Raw genomic sequence first — 21,706 nt, 5'->3', positions numbered from 1 at the left:
TGGCGACAAAATATACTGTAATAAATGGATTGATTAAAACGGGTCTATTACGCTAAATTTGTGCTTATATTTAGGAATATATTAATTGGATTAGAAATGGACATCTGGTTTAGAGTTGGTTGCTTAACTGGTATCATCAGTAAACTACACCATTCGATAAATGGGGCGTTCAATAATATGTCATCTGTGGTAGTTCTTATTCGCCGACGTGGGAGGAATCGAAAGTTTCAAGGCTGCAAAATATCGATAACAGTACATCACATACAACGGCATGTTGGTTCATAAATTGCACTAAACCGACTATAACGATGAAAGAAATGAAATTGTTTTATGAGACACACCGGTGGAGAAACGATTTCAGTCGCTAGAATGATCCTAATCTCGCCGTATACTATAGCATGCTGTTAACTTCCATCAAAACAATGGCGGTGGCCGGATATGACATCACCTCTCTAAAAGTTGATTTTCTGAGTAGTTGGCTTTTTTTTGCTTTTTCTCTTAACGCAAACGTAGCAGTCTTAGTACCGTCAGTAGTCTTCGAAACTTATTTGCCTCCTTCCATACACCTTCTTTTAAGCATCATCGTATACCGTGCAGTGATAATACTATCGCTTATCATATTTGTACCCAGGGTCTTTGAGAGCCAGGGAAGTGCCTGGAGACAATTATGTCACCACCCTCCCCTCTTCATGTTCTGTACCCATATTACAAAATGAGAATAAAGTATTATCCTATATTTTCCAGAGCTCCCTGCATATTTGCAAAGCTCCTCATTGGCGCCAGGGCTAAACCCCGGCCTGTAGTCAGGAATGTTCGCAACAGCGGACAGCAATGCAATTACTGTACTGTAGCTTACAACAAAATTTTGCATTAATACAGCAGAAAGTGAAATCAAGGGGTGATATATTGATAGTTCTGCAACTATATTGATGTATCACCTCGCAAAACCACATAAGACCAGATCAGAATAACAAAACGAACAGGTACATTTGTTTTATCTTCAGTGTTACTAGACTTTATTATCACAACATGATAAAATCTTTTTTTTTTAAAACAGAATGCCATGTCATTTGATAACATAGATATGTCTGCTAATCTCTGACTTACATATCCACTCCGGAATAATTACAAACTTCTGCATTATATCACAATTAAATGTAATAATCATTTGGAACAAAAATAGCTGCACCATTAACCATAATGCCTTTACAAGAGTGTGAAGCAGTCCATCCAAGAAAAGTATATGAAAACCAAAATAAAAAATACAGAGGATTTAGGGAATATTAATATATGGCACTGGCACCTACAGCTGTCGTGAGCATGAAAGGATAGCATTGACACTTTAAAGGAAGACAAGCTTGGTCTCGTTGTTGGTTATAAAATGCAGCATACGCAACCACAAGAAAAATCGGCTCTTAATTAACAAAGAAATTACGTTTTGATAAAAGATGAGAATTAATGAGATCATGCAAGCAAAAGGGCAAACATATTGTTCAACTTCAGTGATATGGGGAAGAGGAGATTGGCTAAATACAAGCTTTTACATTTGACCACAGAAAGAGAAGCATAGGCTTTTAAGAAGCATAATACACTTCCTGTGAAGCCCAATGGTATCTTATATACTTTAATCTTTACAAGGTATTGTTGGACACAGTTTAGTGTCATCTGTTAAATTAGTCTTTCAAATATATTCCTTTTGGATAAATTTCCTGATTCCCTCGTAATGAGGGAAAAATGTAATTACTTTGCTATCATAAACCGAAACGCTACAATAGAATAACGGCCCTATATGGAAGGGAGCAATTCCTTGGTTATATACACTCTCCACTCACAGGTCACTTATATTATATTGTGACAACCTATGATGCAAGGGTTTTGATCCCCAAAGAGCCTCCTACCTCAAATAGAACAAGAAGCTGTTATCTATTGTTCTACTTGACTCAAAATCTAACAAAGAACCACGATAGACAGACACAAAGGCACAGAGTGATTCAAAATTCAGAGCAAACAATGACCATCCTTCGGCTCACCCTCCTCCTGCCCCCACCTCCTACTGCCCCCACCCCTCCCCTCACAAAAAAAGAAAAGTAAAAAAAGGAAAACAATTGATGGTGCAAATGGTAAAAGAGTGTCATCACACAGCTAACAAATTTAGAGTCAAGCCAAAGCTACTTCCTTCACTACTTTCCTTTCTAGATGTTACTTTCATTACCGTTCTTGTCTACTATACACAGCCCTCACTAAAAGCCCACTTTACATCAAATCATGTCAGAACATTCTGACAGAAACAATAGACCTGAACCAATATCTTTGGCAACTTTAGAAAGCTGAAGATCAGATTAGAGAAATTCTATCAAGTAGAGTGCAAGAAATGAAGCATTAAGGATTGAATGACGAGGTCAACACACTGGTAAGTTATAGAGAGCATATATAAGTATATATTGTGTGTGAGTGTCTATGTGAGTAGCCCCCTCCCCTATCAATATTACCGCTTCCCACCACCAATGTTACTCTCACTAATTAAATCCTCAACTGTAACACAACTTTATTTGGCATAAAACTGGACGGCATTCACCGTACCAGATGGCATACCCCACACAATATTAAAATCCCAAAACATAAGAATGAATCAGAAAATCCCCTCCCCCACCCCCACTCTTCATACAAGATATTTTTGTTTACTAGACATATTTAAGAATATTACAAAGCTACGTTGCTTTTTGATAAATAATTAGGTCACCCTTAACGACAAACCTGGGCCATTCGTCTAGTAAAATGTGTCCAAAGAGAAAAATCACAACCAAGACACTGTTCTTTCAGGGTTTTGCAAATTTGGATCAGTATTAGACCCAGCAGTACAAATTGACTTGTATTAAGTCCCTACCTACAAATTGACTTGTATTAAGTCCCTACCTACAAATTGACTTGTGTTAAGTCCCTACCTACAAATTGACTTGTATTGGGTCCCTACCTACAAATTGGCTTGTATTGGGTCCCTACCTACAAATTGGCTTGTACTGGGTCCCTACCTACAAATTGACTTGTATTAAGTCCCTACCTACAAATTGACTTGTATTGGGTCCCTACCTACAAACTGACTTGTATTAAGTCCCTACCTACAAATTGACTTGTATTGGGTCCCTACCTACAAATTGGCTTGTATTGGGTCCCTACCTACAAATTGACTTGTATTGGGTCCCTACCTACAAATTGACTTGTATTAAGTCCCTACCTACAAATTGACTTGTATTAAGTCCCTACCTACAAATTGACTTGTATTAAGTCCCTACCTACAAATTGACTTGTATTAAGTCCCTAGCTACAAATTGACTTGTATTAAGTCCCTACCTACAAATTGACTTGTATTAAGTCCCTACCTACAAATTGACTTGTATTAAGTCCCTACCTACAAATTGACTTGTATTAAGTCCCTACCTACAAATTGACTTGTATTGGGTCCCTACCTACAAATTGACTTGTATTGGGTCCCTACCTACAAATTGACTTGTATTAAGTCCCTAGCTACAAATTGACTTGTATTGGGTCCCTACCTACAAATTGACTTGTATTAAGTCCCTACCTACAAATTGACTTGTATTAAGTCCCTAGCTACAAATTGACTTGTATTAAGTCCCTAGCTACAAATTGACTTGTATTAAGTCCCTACCTACAAATTGACTTGTATTAAGTCCCTACCTACAAATTGACTTGTATTGGGTCCCTAGCTACAAACTGATTTGTATTGTCCCTACCTACACTAGCTCTCATGGCTTTGTTGCTGTACAAGTCCTCATAGATTTAAACTTGAACTCCTGGCATTTGAGAATTCTAGTATAGATACTAGAACTACAGTTTAATAGTACATGTAATCGTATGAATTTTGCCATCTTTTTATCAACTTTTTACAACTCCATCAAAACGGTCAGGAATTATCTTAAGACAAGCCATTATTGAGGTCAATAACTACCATTGACCTTGTTACAGTATGTTAAAATAACAAACAGTCTCAGGTATGATGAAAGGAATTCAGTACAAAAAATAACGTTAAAATATTGTGGTAATAGTCAATAAATTTATGGATGGTATCTTGAGAAACTCCAGGAATCACACATCACTACCTTTTAACGCGATAGAATTAAAACATCAAGTTGCATTTATCAAGAAGGAAGTGATTGGCTAACCTTTGACATTGTCTCTACAAAGATGTGCCCACTATGGGGGGAGCATGCACCCCAAATTAGGGTCAATTTGAGAAGGTGCTCGGAGTAAGTGCCAAAATACAAAACACAAGTGCCCAAACAGTACAAGGGTTTTTTTGTCACTTTATAATATCCATCCTCCCTACCACTTAATTCCTTAAAATATTTACTGCTCAATTGGCTTGGGTATCATTCAAATCACATTACATCATGGTTCTGCTGCTAATGGGTGATTCTAGCTTTGTAAGATACCAGAACCATTGAATTGCCATCACATCTCTCAAGATCGTTGTCCGCTTACAACGTTCCCGTTGTGCTCCAGCATTCACTCGACAGGGAGCATTCTTGATGGTACTAGGACGTACCACCTCGAGTACACTCGGGAGCTGATCCATCCCGTCATTTCCATCGTCGACATCGGATACCACGTCAACCGGTACCACGCCATCTAGATCGGCACAAATGGCAAATCATTGGTGTATACCAATCCTTCATGGTTGCACATGGTAACACACGATCGTGTCCACCATAATCATTTCTCATCGTCATCGTCGGAATCCTCGCTGGACTCCTCCTCGCTGGATTCATCGTCTTCGTCTTTCCCATTCTGCTCAACCTTATCTTCTGGTGGACCATCATCCATCTCCATGTCTGACCCATCCTCCCCTCCATCTCCAGAATCATCATCATCATCCTCCTCCTCCTCCTCCTCCTCCCAATCCACCTGCGACAGAGGGAAAAGACACTGTCAACATCAAGGGCGAAAGTAATACACACATATATATATACATACACACATACATCATACATACATCATACACACACACATACATACATACATCTTTGTCGATAAAACTCTGTCTAGAGCTAGGAATGTTCAAGTCATCCTCCTCCAGCATGACTCAAAAAGCAATGCAAACGGGAAGCAAATAAGCACTTGTTGTTCCTTACCTATGTACGAACACGAGGTTTACCTTGGACATGTGCTATTCATTGAATGTTAGAATAACTGCAGTAGGGGTCACTGAGGTGGATCTGTATTCACTACAACATACTCATTATTATGAAATTCAACTGATACTTAAATTTCGCATCTTGTTTACAGACTTAACCCACACATAGAATCACAGATTTTCTTTTGCGTATCAGCAAGAAATCGAACAAGACAATCACAAACAGACAGATTCTATATAATAATGGACTTGACTTCTCAAACGGAAACCTTTCACAAAGGGGTAAGTTCCATGTACTGGCCAAGGATTCTTCACATATTTTGCTTTCACAGTTAATGGGACTTAACATCACAAGATGTCATCATTCATCAAGATTGCCAACACTGGTTGCTTCAAAGATGTATTTTAACAGTTTTATTCAGTTATAACTTTGCTTCCTTCTGTACAAGCAGTGTCACATTCACACATAATAATTGAATACGCCACCATTATTTTAATGCTGCAGGACCAGTCAGAAACCACAGTACTGTCCAGGCCGTGCAATGTATTCTGACTAGATCAAATATATTTGCCACTGTTTTTTCACCTCAGATAAAATGTGGATGATGCAAAGTTTTCCACAACAAAATCTCAGAGTGGTGCATGTATCATCATTGGTGAACTCAGAGGCAAACAAACTGTCGGCAAATATTCTAGCAAGTCGAAAAGTGGTCACTTTCATTCAAGCTTCAAGATGCATTTACAAGTCACTCTCAGTGACAGACTACCTGCCGCCGCCCCCCCCCCCCCCCCCGAAAAAACCAAAAAAAATCTTTTAATGCTAGTTTAGCTCTCCTTTACTGTTTTAGAATAATTTGTGAGAGTAAGAAACTCCATAAAAAATGTTTAGTGGGCAAAATTTGAGGCTGTCCTGATGATCAATAAATTAGCGTTAATGTGAGGGGATGTTATGAATTGAGGAAGCTGTCAAGATGAAACTTACCTCTGATTCAGAAGTCATTGCTGGCATGTTGTCCAGTAAATTATCCTCCTCGTCAGAGTCTAAATCAATGAAAAAGGAAATGAATATGTCATAAAATGGGATTCAAAACTTAATTCATATTAATTATAAATAATATAACTTATTTAAGAAATGAAAGCAATGGAAATGGTCATTAACAATGGCATTGGAACAATTAGGTTTGATTCAAGAGAGAACCAACCTGTGCAGGGGTGCATTCCATTGATATTGGCAGAGAATTGCGTTATGGAGTTGAGGAGGGGGGTGGTGCCGGGGGGGGTGACGTGGATGGTGAGGTAAGCTGACAGCTGGACAGACATTGTAATAATTTGTCACAAGATTTTGTTAGTCAATTCAGTCCCTGATAAAAATTCTGAGAGAAAAAAATCTCTTATCATTAATGTCTGACGACTTTTAATTCTATAAACCGAAGACTGGTTAGTTTAGGTAGATGTATTCAAAACATGTGGTTGTCTAAAATCATTTTATTGGTCTGAAAGGGTTTGATTTATAAGAATTCATGACTGTTTATTCCTCTGATACAAGTGGTCTTTAGGAATGTCTCTGTAAAGTTTTGAAACTACTTAAAAATTACCCTCAAATTATTAAACATCAATGTTGAGCTTCACATAGGAAAAGAAATAGTTGCCAAATTGATCTGTAACCGAGAAGTGATTTGCATATTATAATGAAAAAATGCAATTTAGACTTTTTTCAAGCACATTTATATATGCTGTCATATATTTATAAAATCCAGTCAAAACTAAAAAGCTCTACATCTTCACCGTAGTGCATGCTATTGGAATGTGGTTGTCACCTAATAGCAGAGAAAATATTAGTTTTTAAGAAAATTAAATGTTAAGCAGGCCACTCACCGTCTTCATAAACCAGCAGGGCACTGTTGTACGAGTCATCTTCCTCTGTGCTCTGGGAGGAGATCTTGAAAAGAACAAGAGAAGGAACATGAAACCAGGAATAGCTACGACAACAACAAAGATCTTGTTCACAGATTAAAAACCACACACCAACAGAGCTAAGGACATTTCATGGTTGGATAGCTGGTGCAGTTCATAGCTCGATCACTCCTTATAGCACGTCAACAATTTTCAGGAATTCTTTGTCGGGAGACACCTTTGATTTAGCTTACTTTTTCAGCAGTGACTTTTTAAGATGGGCAAGATCTGAATATAGCCTTGTTCTTCATGTGTTACAACTACACACACCTTGAGAGGTGGCCTGCCCATCTGCTTACCACAGATTATGAAAGGGTAAGTTCCTATGTACTGGCCAAGGATTCTTCACATATTTTGCTTTCACAGTTAATGGGACTTGACATCACAAGATGTCATCATTCACCAAGATTGCAAACACTGGTTGCTTCAAAGATGTATTTTAACAGTGTTCAGTTATAACTTTGCTTCCTTCTGTACAAGCAGTGTCACATTCACACATTATTGAACACGCCACCATTATTTTAATGCTGTAGGACCAGTCAGAAGCCACAGTACTGTCCAGGCCATGCAATGTATTCTGACTAGATCAAATATATTTGCCACTGTTTTTTCACCTCAGATAAAATGTGGATGATGCAAAGTTTTCCACAACAAAATCTCAGAGTGGTGCATGTATCATCATTGGTGAACTCAGAGGCAAACAAATTTCCACACATCTAAGGCCATATGTACTGTCGGCAAATATTCTAGCAAGTGAAAAAGTGGTCAGTTTCATTCAAGCTTCAAGATGTATTTACAAGTCACTCTCAGTGACAGACTAACCCCCCCCCCAAAAAAAAAAAAACCCTATTTCATTTCATTCTAGTTTAGCTCTCCTTTACTGTTTTCGAATAATTTGTGAGAGGAAGAACCTCCATAAAAAGAACTTCGAAAAATTTATTTTGATTTAGCTTACTTTTTCAGCAGTGACTTTTGAAGATGGGCAAGATCTGAATACAACCTTGTACTTCATGTGTTACAACTCTTCCCTCCCCCCCCATCCCCACTCATCCACTGGGGTATATCAATAATTCCTCACCTGTGATAACATCAAATCTAATTTTCCCTGGAGTCTATTCAATTTTTGTCCTGCATGAGTCCTAGCGCTGATCTTCTCATAAATCTCGCTGATCATCTTGACCAGCCCTGGACAGGATGTCAGGTAGGACGCCTTCTCCTTCAAGACCATCTTTGTCCAAATGGTGGTGACAATGGCACTGTGATGGGAGGGAACAAGGATGGAAGTTCATTAAGAGTACTGCTCCCTTCGATATCTTAACTCACCAATACAAGGAACTATCTTTTGACCTCTGGAATGTAAGTCCTGTCCCTGACAGCTGAGCATTCCAGTTTGAGTTTCAGGGCTAACCCTATCGGCCATTTCCTTGCTGGTGATGCCTGTCACAAGGAAGCAGTTCCTTGCCCACCATGTAAAGTGGGATTAATACAACAGTTGCATTTCATATAACTCAAAAGAGTCCGGGTGGAAGGGGTTCAAAAAGAAATCGAGCACTTTGCAGATATGTATCATCAAACACAACAGAAATCCCACTGGGAAATTATAAGAATATTACAGAAATTACTGGCTTGATTTTCAAAGTAGAATACTAATAGAATATGTTGCACTAAATGACAAAACTATCACAATTAGAACCATCCGCAGAAATTGCAAGATCTTTTGTTCTGCTAAAATTACAAGGATATGCCTTTACTATTTCTGACAATATTTTGGAACAAAACCTTACAAATAAGAAGCAAGGAATGTTTCTCTGTTTCGGTCATAAAGTCACAGACTACATATCAAAATGTTTCGATACATGATATGAAACAGGGTAGCTTCCAGTATTGAAACATAAACCAGGGCACAATTTTATCTGCTATCACAAATGAAAATGCTATGCAAAATGTGCAAATTGCTATACATGTGCAAAAGATGTACAACAGTTTTTGTACTGTACAGGGTACCATAGTATTTATTAGGACCCAAGTACAAACTGCTACACAAAATCTTAAGTTCTGAACAAGATATTATTCCCTGTAAACCACTTAGACAAAGAGTTTCAATAACCTTCACAAACCCAGAATCCATTTTGTGGATCCTCGGGTAAGATAAAGAACCATCGATCCCAGACTTGTGTCTTAATGGGAAAATCCCGACTTGAAAACTGTGCTGAAATATTCCTGTTCACTTTGTTTCCAAATCTCTCATCACCTCAGATATAATGGGACGTCTCAGCAACGGTATTCTGAGTGGTGCATAGACTATCATCATAGGTGAGTCAAAGGAACGTGCTACAAATACATCCCAGAAATATTGACAGAAAAACAACTGCTTAATTTCCTAGAAACAGACATCCAAAGGGCTTACTAGACATTACTTGCCAATATTAGAACATTACCTTATCAATGAACACAAGGTATTCATGTTTTTAGCATGCTTGTGATCAGCAAGGTTCTGTTCTTGCAGTAACTAAATTAGACCCAATAGTATAAATTTCTACCAAAATAATTTTCTATCAAATTTCTATATTTGCAGTAAAAACTTCTAGGAATATCAAAATATTTGGCATTGAAAGTCTGTGCACTACTGTTGCATGGACAAAATCGATACACAATGTGAAATTTAAATGACATATATGACAACACCACAAGCCATTAAGCATCCGTATATTTTTTTTCTTTGCTTTTCCTTCTCCCTACAATACTGACCTTTCAGGTGTCTGATCCAGTCTCCTAGCAAGCTCTTGTATTAATGGCTCCACTAAAACCACCGGGAGTCTGTGCACCGTCCTCTGTATCAACTGTACTTTGGTCTGTGTTAGGACTTTCTGTGAGGAAAAAGAAAGCAACGAAAAGGCCATAAACAACGACAGCACTCATAACTATACAATCAGGGATGGATAGCTTGCCTTACGATAATTCTCTCCTGTCAGTTTCTTGGTCCCAATGATGTGAAACAAATGGCAAGCAGGAAAGAATCTTGGAAACAAAAGTATCTCCATTTAAAAGCAAAAAGCTAGATTAGTATAATAGGATGAGGACAAGATGGTGAGATGGAGTTTGCAACCAGCAGTATGGAATATTGTTGCTCTTCAATAATAAGTATTCCATTGTTTGTGGTTAGAATATCCCTTTCACTTGTACGTGTTTGACTTACGAGTAGAAGATTCTTGTCTTGACTTTGTAAGGCCTGAGTCAAGAGTGTGACCATGGAATTGAGGTTTGGTTGTTCCGTCTTGCCAGATCCTGACTGCGTCTGCGCCAGACTGATGGCGTTCAGCTTGTCTTCCAAAGATACCTGTGACGTTAAAACATCATGTATTCAGTCATTACTCTCATTGATGAATTCCACAATTTCTGGCATTTATCCATGAAATTATATCCAACAGATAATATCAAGTGAAATAAACATACAAACAATTCTCAAGATAATGATATGGTATTAACACCTGGCCAGACAGTGGCAAATCATTAAGAACATTACACATTACATGACAGTTAACAACATTGTTGCAAACATCCAGCATTTTTCTTATTATTTTTAGTACAGTTTCCTCTATGTTAGATATATAACTGCACCTAAAGTGAATACTGAGCTAGTAAGCTTATATAACTTTTGAAAGCACAAATGGCAGCTGCCACATGTTGTGATAGCTGTCACTTTAAATGATATGTAGGTAACAATTTGGGTCCTTCTGTGTCCAATTAACGACCGTTCAAACCTCGATAAATCCCACTTCTGTAAATGTGATCAGATTTAGAATGACATTTCAGGGAATAATTTATCCAGTATCGCATCCCAAAATGCTATGCATAACGGACAAACTGCTATAACAATACACAGATGTGTAGCAGTGTTTGCACACAGAAGCAGTAGTGTGTTATGTGCGACAAAGTTCAGAGACATCACAAACTACTACACACAATTTTGAACATTTAAATTATTCCCTGGCTGACCTTATTCCCTGACCTTAAGGGTGTGTGATCAGTTATAAGCACCCTATTTTAGTTTCAATTCCCTCAAGTCTCTATCAGCAAATATGGCACATCACTTAAAATGACCTATGACAATTTTTATTTTCGTTTCAATTCCTGCATAGCTCTTGTGAGCATATGTATCTAGTTTTCTTTTGGACTGGAACTTGACTAAATTGTTTATTTTAACCCTCCCATGGCTGGGCAGATATAACCCCTTTATTCTGTAAGACCTTTGAATATGCTTTGAATTGGACACTCAGTAACACTTGGTAATCATAGACATCAGTGGTGTCCTAAGTGCAATGTTCATCATTGTTTCCTTCTACAACAGGTCAAAGTTCACATGCAAATCCCAAATTGTCAAACAGCCAAGAAATCTCGACTACATAACATATTGAACTATTGCAAACAAACGGAAAGGAAGTACATTAGACATCAGTGACATTTAGTCAAAATGTTTCATCAAAGCTTCAAAATAGGGGGACATGTTCTATGTTATCTTATAGACCAATGTCCATCATTTTGGAGACACAAGCTTGAGTTACCCTCACTGAATGTTCCATACTAATCTGAATCACGGTGTTAGAAAAATATTAGCCTTAACGATAACTGCAATTAAGAGCATCACAAATATAGAAAGGTGACTGATGCAGCAGGCTCCATCTTAGCTCATCATCTTCTGTTAATTTCATGCATGTATGGAGACATTCATTTCAAAACCTGCTCTGCTGTTGACAGCAACGAGAGAACTGAAGTAGCCGTTCAAGGTCAGAAATTGTGTACTATGTGACAAACTTAACACATGCGCAAGACTCACTTCTGGTTTTTCCGCTTTCCGTTTACTCCTGACGGACTTCTCTCTGTCGGTGGCAAGAGCAGGTCGCAACGGTGCTGAGCTGTGTGGCGTCAAGACTGTGGCATCCTCTGCTGCACCAGGCCTACTCACCTGCAGCAGAAAGTAAACCTTAACATTAGAATCACTGATGATATGCAATACAACATGTAGAAGCTCTCAGAGCGATAATCAAGAAATAAAAGAAAATAACAATGTGAGGAATGTCCAGTAGAAAGACGTAGTAAAAATTCTTGGAATTTCTGTGTAAAAATATGTCACCATGTTGATTGATAATCATCAAAGCTCAGTATATCTGTTACCATATTGGAGACCATTGACACACATTCTTACCATTTGTCAAGAATGAATCAAATCAAAAGTTAAATTTTTCACTTCACAGAAAGCAATGAGTGGATTGAATTACACTTGAAACAAAGCCTCGAAAATAGCACAGTGCTGGCTGGGAATTGTTAACTTAAATTATTTTTTTGTTTCAGTTCCTGCATAGCTCTTGTGAGCAGATGTATCTAGTTTTCTTTCGGACTGAACTTGACTAAATTGTTTATTTTAACCCTCCCATGGCTGGGCAGATATAACCCTTTTAGTTGGTATGACCTTTGATTATGCTTTGAATTGGACACTCAGTAACACTTGGTAATCAGAGACATCAGTGGTGTCCTAAGTGCAATGTTCATCATTGTGTCCTTTTACAACAGGTCAAAGTTCACATGCAAATCCCAAATTGTCAAAGAGCGAAGAAATCTCAACTACATAACATATTGAACTATTGCAAGCGAACGAAAAGGAAGTACTTTAGACATCAGGCAAAGTGACATTTAGTCAAAATGTTTCATCAAAGCTTCAAAATAGGGGGACATGTTCGATAATCATCCACCCATTAATGGGACGTTGATTCTGATGGCTATTTTGCCGTTAAAAACAGCTTGAGATTGCTACATATATGCCAAACAGATAAGATTACCAGATTCTGTTTTGGCTTCGGCTGAGACAGCCCTTCTGTTGATGTCTGCTTGCAATAATATACAAAGAAGAGAGCATTTTCTACTCGTAGAACAAACACTCAGACCTTGAAGCTATTAACCCTTGGAATGTATATAAGTAAACTACGTTCATCACACTGATCTTACCGATTATGTGTGACTCCATTGGTTACCTATTAAAATACGTACATAAATCTTAATGGGGACTTTGCAGAATTTGCAAGCTGAGGCCGAGAGTAGTTCTTTAACATGTCCAAAACAATTACACACATACTAAAGAAAGGGCTGCATGTCAATGCCGGTATTTACCTTGTCCCCGGAGGAGTCTGGTCTTGGCTTGGACATAGATGGATCATCTCGTATCAAACAGACTTCCTTCTGATCCGATTCGAGAGCCTGATGTTTCGAAGGGAAAGAAATAAACAAGTAACGTTACTACCTTACTAAGCCCACGCCACTGGTTCTAGAAAACAGAAGATCTTTAAATGAACCCAATAGAGGAAAGGAATTTTAAAAGGATGAATCAAGAAAATGTTCAAAACAATTTAAAAACAAACCTCTGAGGGATTAAGGTGGATTAAGATTCACTTGATCATCGCTTTACGTCAACCCGAATTCACTACTCTATTTGAAGGGTTGTAGCATACAGACAATTTTCAAATGTTGTTCAACAGAACGAAATAAAACTTGTCTTTCACCTGTTTCCTACTTTATTTATAAATGATTGCAAGGCTTAGGTATGAATTCTGCGATGCCCCCTCCCTTCCCCCCCCAAGATAAAAGGGGCAGAGGAGAGAGAAACAAAATACTTACCATAGATTCGAAAGCTGATTTAAAAGAGGACCCATAGCCAAGCAGTAGTTTGTCCTGTATGGTCTTTGGGAACTGTGCAGCGATAATGTTGATGCGTCTCGGAGTGAGTGCTTTGTTCCCTGGTGTTGCTACTTGTATTACCTGGGACGGCTGGAAAGGTTCTTTAGCATGTCTGCAAAGAATGTTAAAATAGGTCAACGATGACATAAGAAACTATCCTTAGTGTTTGGTATATGATTCAATTTGTCATAAATAACAGTTTTTTGTGGTCCTCCATTTAGGAAGCTTCTTTAATATTACTTGAAAAGTATTTGGAACATCGAAAGGTGAAACATGGCGGAATCGATGTCAGAGCAGAACTTAGAACCAAGAAGCTAAGGCTTCATAGAACTGTTCGAAAATAAACTTTACAGTAGCCTACATGCAAACATTCTTTGCATTGGAGCTGGACAACACAATGTAAACAACGAAGAGTCTGCTGTTCAAACTTATCTTGTGTTGCACAAAGACCACAAAGTCACCGATGCACTACATATATGAAAGCTTAATGATTTTTTAAAACATATTTAATTTATATGGAAATTTCATTCAAAATTCATTTCATTTCAAAATCTGCATTTGGCCAGACGACATCACGTTCTGTACTGTTCAAAGAATATTTCATATATCCATCCTAAACGATAAAAAAATTGTTTCTCTGTCAAATGCAATATTAGTGTTCTCATACTTGAGAACATGTTTGGAAATTGTTTTTCCTTTTTAAGGTAACTTCTTAGGGCTACCAGACATTTCTTAAATTAATATGACCCATAACAATTATTTGTTTGTTTCAATTCTTGCAAAGCTCTTGTGAGCATACATACCTAGTTTTCCTTTGGACTGCAACTTGCCTAAGTTGTTTGTATGTTTAACCCTCCCATGGCTGGGCAGATATAACCATTTTCTTCTGTATGACCTTTGATTATGCTTTGAATTGGACACTCAGTAACACTTGGTAATCAGAGACATCAGTGGTGTCCTAAGTGCAATGTTCATCATTGTGTCCTTCTACAACAGGTCAAAGTTCACACTGCTTAGCCAACGAATAAGTCCAATAGGACTTTAACAACAAGTCTTAAGCTGTGACTGAACTTCACCAAAGATTTGACAGATGATAAAATGTTTGCAACAGCAAGTATTTAGATTTCGCATCACAGTTAGTTGGTCACTTTGTGTAGCAATATTCTGCTATACTGAGACAGATACATTTAATCCTCGTCTATTAACGATTTGATTCGTTAAAACTCACCCATTCAAGAGAAGGGAAAAAATTTGAACACAACCATCCTTGGTCACAGCTGCTACCTTTATTACCTACGATGAAAAGAAAACAGAAGAGAGAGCTACATGAGAAAAAGAGACAACTATCCCAAGTGGAGATGATTTATCTAATTATTTTTTATTTATTAATTATTTTATTAATTATATTATTTTTAATTATTAATTTATTTTATTTAAGTCTTTGTTAAATGATACCTGGAGTGTCAGTGTGCCTTGTTATGTCTCAAGGCAGGAAGCAATCAGACCTTTAAACTTCCACAACAGCAAAAGGGGATTAAATCAAATGTTTCCAAGAGCAGATGGACAGACCAACTAGGGTACATGACTGAGTAACTAGGGTTGCCACAAGTTTACATTGCATTTTCTGGTAATTTTCTGATAAGAATCATTTCTTAAAAGTAAAACCTTAACAGGAGGTAATGAATAACCTAAATTTGGGCCCACGCAATGAAAACGTCCAATAAAAGTTCCAGTGTTTAATTCTACCATTATCACATAACACTGAGAATCATTTGCATAAGGATTACTTTATTACAGATAAATAGTGCATCATCTTGTAACAAGTGATTTTGTCTCTAGTTAAATTTCCAAAATTCAGAGAGAGTGATTGGTAGTGGAACCAGAATAAACATCAACTTAGAGAAAGTTCTGTGAAGATATTCAAGCACGACGCTTTCTAAACAATGTAGCTGGTAATACACGCAATTGTGGTTTATTTGGCCAAAATCTTGCCCAAGTTTTAAACAATGGATATTCAGATTCTGGACAAACAATCCTCAGCTCTTTATTGAACATTCACTCAAACCAAACAATCTCTTACTCCTCTACAAACCTGTGGAACAAAGACAAAACTTTCCACATTTTACAGAATATTTTGCAAAATCTTGAAAAACTACTACTTACTTTTTCTCCTTGTCCAGGTTGAGATATGTCTACGTGTAAGGGCTCATGTGGCAGCATCAATGAAGCCACTGGTGTTTTGTTCTTGTACTTACTTTTCACTTGCCTTCAAAAGAAAGAAAAATAGGAAACTAGAAGTTACTGGACACAAATTTAAAGCAATATTCAACAAACGTAAAAACTTAACAACATCAATTTATCGGATACATGATGCTTTAGAACTGGCAGAGTGTAATGCAGCAAAAATAATTTTAACTGGCAGAATCTGCCATGTAGTGTGCTTTGACAAATTTTGTAGAGAGATTAAAGTTTCACTGCAGAAATGATGGATATTCCAATCTTAAATATACCCCCAAAAGACTAATAAATAATTAGATTTGATGAGAGTGTAGTGACAAGAGCAGTTGGATAGCACCTCAGATAAAGTGGAAAGTTGTATCAGCACTGACACTATGAGTGGTGCATTGTTTATCATCATTGGTGATTATAAGCTCCTTCCTTTGAAACACTTGGTACAAAATTACACAATAACAGCTTCAAAAAAATTCTAAATATAATTACCAGGACCTAGTTTCCAATCTAAAACTTTCAAAATATAGTAACAAGGATCTGAAAAGGTCTGACAAAGTTAAATCAGGGATTGTTCAGACACGAAAATGTGACAAATCAAATGTCTCATCAAGGTGTCAGAGACAAATTTATTATAACTGAAGATATGAATGACAGACTAAAATACAGAAACTCTGCTTCAACATATCACTAGCAAGGAGAGATATCTTATACTACTAGTCGATTTAACAAGTTCATAACATCTTACCAGAAATTGATAACTCTTTCGTTCTGTGAAGCTGATAGGAAGTGAAGACCTTGTGTAGATTTGACAGCATCGTTGGAAGAATCTGTTTCTTTCGGATATAAATTCCGATGAACGAAGAGTAATGTTGTTACAGGGCTTGCATGACCTGAGAATTGCTGTAAAAATAAAAGACAAGTTCAAAGGTTAACACTCCGACTGGAACCTGAACCTACCTGTCGAAGACATATAAGCAACCTTCAAAACCAAATCTCGACCATGCTGGAATTCAACTACAATAACATACCTCCGCACTAAACGGTGTTAGTCCATTAGTCTATGTTGAACTTGCTTCGTATCAATAAGTTTCAATGATATCTCAATTTCATCTCAAAATGACCCCAACAACTGTAACGAACCATACAGGGAATATCTATACAACAAAAGCCATCACTTTTCTCGTTTATTAAATGGCCTTGGTGCTAATAATCAATCTGGATGGCGTAGAAGATGCATGAATTGGTTTAGAGTGTAAGTTCCATCAAAGAAGGAGAAAAATAAACTGAAGCCACCACCATCATAAAGTCTGTTTATTATGGTAAAGTTACAAGCAGATGCCTGTCAACTTGAAGGTTCTCCTTTAATACCCATGGTGAGCACACAATCACATTTTCAAAACTTTTGCTACTTTTCACAAAATGTGGGCTGATCAGACATGCACCTAACCAATGAATACCTGGCCTTCATTTACAAACTATTAGCATTTCCGTGTTTTAATTTAAAGAAAAAAAATTGTAAATATATATATACAAGCTGCAAACTTACCTGAAGCTGTTCTTTGTCTTTGAGGTTCCACAACTTTATCGTTCTGCCTCCGGATAAGAGTGCATGAGATGACGGACAGACAGCTAGCGAATGAACAGAGTGCTTATCAGCCTTCCATTTACTGAAAGAAACAAAAGTTACAGACTAAACACTCGTGTTCACAATAACCTACTTTTAATATTAAGTTGTAAGACCAACATTATCTATGTATGAGGTATAACTTAGCTTTTCTAGGGTAAACGAACTGCTGGGGTATTGAGTAAGCATTACAGTGTAAAACAAAACTATGTAGAAACACCTAACATTTGTTAATCTTGTGCAAATGGTTTCAACATTGTGTAGTACATGAACTACATGATATTACCTGGTTAATATTTGAATCCAAGGTATTGATAATTTAGCCGTATACCCATATTAATTAAAGGAAGACGAAACTTTGTGTAACCTTGCAGAATTACATTTATTATCAAGCTTATACTTGAATGTGTTGTTGAAGTTTCTTTTACTGTGTCTTTATATTGGTCGGATAGCCTCTATTCGAACACGCTAAATTGTACCCTGCTCTTGTAGGAGACAATTGGGGGCCTGTCCGGGAAAACTATCCAACTTGTGTAAAGTGCAGCATGATACAGAATAGTTTAAATAAATAGTGTAATGAGATTATTAATATTGTGATTTCAAATACTTATACTTGTGTATTTATGATTATGGTATTTTCTGACACACAGGCAAGTTCTGTGAGTGCAGCTATAGTGGTGGTCGCAGTTCATGCAGTACACCACCAATAACTTTTATGATTCAGTGTTTGCCTGGCAAAGAGACCCTGGCAAAGAGACCCCTTTATGCTTCAGTGTTTGTCTGGCAAAGAGATCCTATACTGCTCTACTCTTTACAATGGACATGTCCAGAGTTTCTTCCATGATTTTATTGATAGATGATACAGAAATAGCATCAAGTAAGCGACAGCAAGACCAAGAAAAAATACTGACTTTGACAAAATTGCAAAGGCTTAAGCCTATATGAATATGATGCTAAAGCAGGGCAAATTTTGCATGGACATCCAATGAAATTCAGCTTTGGAGGACAAATCATTGTTGCATCAAATTCAGATTGCATGAGACTTTGAAAAAAAGGTGTGCTATGGACCGCCAGGATAAATCCTTAAAAGTTTGCCAATGCAAGTTAGGTAAAGGGCTTTACCTTTTTGGTGTATTACTAGATAAATCCCATTCTACAATGTTCCCATCATCTCCACAGCTGTACAAGGTGTCCTCAAGTCTATGCCAGCAAACGTCATTCACTGTGTCCTCATGACCTCTCTCCTACAAGAAATAAACAAGAACACAATATAACCATTGTATGTACAGAAATGTTTTAAAAATGATTGAATTGACTCCAAATGGACAATATTGGTTCCATAGTTGTGGGTTGTTCTTCCAGTTTTTCCAATGTCCAGGGTAAGTCCACCAACTGCATTGCATACTTTGTAATCTGTTCAGCAACCCAATTGATAAGTTTTAAATTTTTTTGCAAATATTTAAACGAAATTACTCTTCTTGTCAGGGAGAAAATATATTCATCACAGTTGCTGAGATGACCAGTATAATACAGATTATATTTTATTTTTTGGTCTGTGGATCGTATCTTTAATAATTATTGATTAACGGAAGCTGTGTCACCCATGTAATTTGCATACTCACCAGCCTACTCTTGAGATCCCCCTGTAGCATACTATACAGTAATACATTGCCTCCAATAGTTCCCATGGCAATAAGATCTGTTTCATCAACAACTTGGCTCTCCTCTACATCATATTCCTTTTGAGCCTTCTTGGAACGCCTCCTTTTTTTACTGTGCTCCTGTGAAATAAATCATTAAACATTGGATTAGTGATCACTGCAAGTGCACAATTTAAGAGTTCTAACAAACTCTCCTACCATCAGTTCCTTGCGTGTGTCGAAAAGAAATAAAAACCCAAAAGTGTTCCACTGAAAAAGGTGAAAAAACCCTACAACTGCTGCAATTCTCTTCCTTCCTTCCAAAACGTACGAGGAGATTACAAACATCACAGCTTACTTGGGAAGTAGCATTAGGCTACTAATATTAGGTAAACTCTGTGAAAACCTGAAGTAACCATCGTTGGGTATCAATTACTTAATACAATTTTACAAAGTAATAAAAATGTGGTTGCCAATTAATTAGGCTAGGCTCCAAATTTAATTTGGGTAAAACTACAGTCCTAAATGTTGGCTATAGGCCAATGTCAGGTGTTAGGTAGTTACTTAGGCTAAGTCTGCCGTTAAGTTCAATATTATGGCCGCTCCGCCTAGATTAACTTTACTAAGTCAAGCCTATGCGAGGCTAGGCTCAACAATATGTCATTAGGCCTAGCCTGGCCAAAGTTAGGCCTAGCCTAGGTTAAGCTGCAACCTCAAGACTCACTTCTCTCCTCCTTGATTGTCTCCAAGATAAACATGTTAAAGTAGCTGATAAATGGGCTGAAGGAATATACTGCTGCTGCAAACATTTCTCTAGGGTGTTCCAAATGGACAATCGTCCATCGGGGCTGGAAACGGCGAGGTAATTTCCATTACCACTGAACGCACATGTGCAGCTCGCCATTTTCTCTGGTTCCTTTGGTGTTACTGCACTAACGTAGCTGCGTGTAGGCCAACATGCAAATTGCTGCAAATGGGATACCGTTATTTAGCATACGACTTGCACAGTTAATGTGTGTACACGTTCGCAAATCAGCTGCTATTGAAACATGTGGTTCGGTGGATCCGAAGAACGCCCTCTTCAACCGATTTGAGTGTTGGCAGTTTTTTCAGCCGGCATCTGGTTTCCAACTATTTGTCTGAAGTACTCCTTTACAATCTAAATCAATGATGTTGTAAGTTTCTCTGTGCATGCCTAACAGTAGATTACATTGTGTCATCAATTTTAAAACTCAAGCAAGAAAACGTTTTTTCTAACTTAGTCGGCGTCAGCTGAAAAAAGAGATGGGAGGGGAGGGGGAATGGGCAAGCAAACTTCGGGTTTACGAAAACTTACCAGTTAATTTCTTCGTTATATTTGGCACCTCTAGACGCCTAGATATGGCACTCTCAGTATATATATCTCTGCTGAACACAAGATTTCTTTAATTTCCAGTTTGGTGGGAATGAGGAGAGAAATACTTCGGACTTTTATCAGGGCCGCCCACTCTAAATTTTCCGTTTTCCCTACCACGCTTTCCACCTACAAAGTTCGGTTTTCCCTACAAAATTTGGTTTTCACTTACTAAATTCAGTCCCCACTACACAATAGTTATTTTATGAACTTAAAATGCACCAGTAATGGCCTTAAAAACTAAATACAGGTTATGTTGTTGGAGTGGAATCAGTGGCCTCCCTAAGCTGCTGAATACAGAGATGCCAAGGTCAGATGTATTTTAGGCGGGTGAAAATTGTCTGGTGCTGTTGGTTACGTACACCATCTAAGCGGAGCGCCACCATGAGTTGGCGCGAAGCGTACAAGAAAATTTTGGGATCTTACGGCCCCTCAGATGGCCGGAAACATCACTTCCCGGGTCATCTAAGCTGAATCTATACTGTCTCCATATTTGTATTGTGTCTATTTTTTTTTAATTCCAGAGGAAAAAATATCTTGAAATAAAAAAAATCTCTGAAATTTTGCGGACTCTGTAGCGTTCACGTGTGTCGTAACGGTATTATTTTTCACGAATCGTATAGGTAACGTTGCTTTCAGCCGGGCATATTTAGCACGATCGGTTTTGAGTAATTTCCGATCCTGGCGGTTCTGAGATAATTCGCATTTTGGTGTGATGAAATGAATTTCACGCTAGCAATGATACACTTTCACAGGAAAAACTCTGTGGGCCTACAATGCGGGAGATTCTTCAAAAATGCGGGAGTTTTTTGGAAAATGCGGGAGATTCGGACAGGTGGGCGGGTGAGCGGGAGACGACCCGAAAATGCGGGTGACACCCGCCCAAAGCGGGTGACTTGGCAGCACTGTGAATATGGTATCAGTTTAATAGTCCAGTACGGTTTGTAGTTTTGCTTTGCCAACTTCAGGTCACAAAAAGGGTGTGC

The 21,706-nt window shown here is 37.8% G+C and overlaps 1 protein-coding gene across 1 annotated transcript; it reads right to left on the bottom strand.

The window, feature by feature from the left end:
• Window positions 1-988: 988 nt before the first annotated feature.
• On the bottom strand, window positions 989-20,338 carry LOC139971664 (WD repeat-containing protein 43-like). The gene is made up of 16 exons (XM_071978328.1): window positions 20,052-20,338; window positions 19,310-19,468; window positions 18,810-18,931; window positions 17,610-17,730; window positions 16,809-16,963; window positions 15,995-16,097; window positions 15,060-15,124; window positions 13,772-13,943; window positions 13,268-13,354; window positions 11,940-12,068; window positions 10,302-10,442; window positions 9,854-9,972; window positions 8,184-8,361; window positions 7,028-7,091; window positions 6,135-6,193; window positions 989-4,923 (listed from the first exon to the last, which is right to left on the bottom strand). Exons 1-16 carry the CDS (start codon window positions 20,229-20,231, stop codon window positions 4,732-4,734), a joined length of 2,046 nt encoding a protein of 681 aa, XP_071834429.1. The 5' UTR covers window positions 20,232-20,338; the 3' UTR covers window positions 989-4,731.
• Between the last annotated feature and the right edge of the window lie 1,368 nt (window positions 20,339-21,706).

The sequence above is a fragment of the Apostichopus japonicus genome, chromosome 8 (genome assembly GCF_037975245.1).
Source record: "Apostichopus japonicus isolate 1M-3 chromosome 8, ASM3797524v1, whole genome shotgun sequence".
Taxonomy (NCBI): domain Eukaryota; kingdom Metazoa; phylum Echinodermata; class Holothuroidea; order Aspidochirotida; family Stichopodidae; genus Apostichopus; species Apostichopus japonicus.
Note: the sequence above shows the minus strand (reverse complement) of the source record. Positions and strands in the feature narration are given on the sequence as shown.

Coding starts and splice junctions, on each gene's coding strand:
- LOC139971664 (XM_071978328.1), bottom strand. CDS start 20,231: ATGGCGAGCTGCACATGTGCGTTCAGTGGTAATGGAAATTACCTCGCC. Junction 19,469..20,051: donor GACAATCAAGGAGGAGAGAA/GTGAGTCTTGAG, acceptor TTTATTTCACAG/GAGCACAGTAAAAAAAGGAG. Junction 9,973..10,301: donor AAGACAAGAATCTTCTACTC/GTAAGTCAAACA, acceptor TTTTCCTCACAG/AAAGTCCTAACACAGACCAA.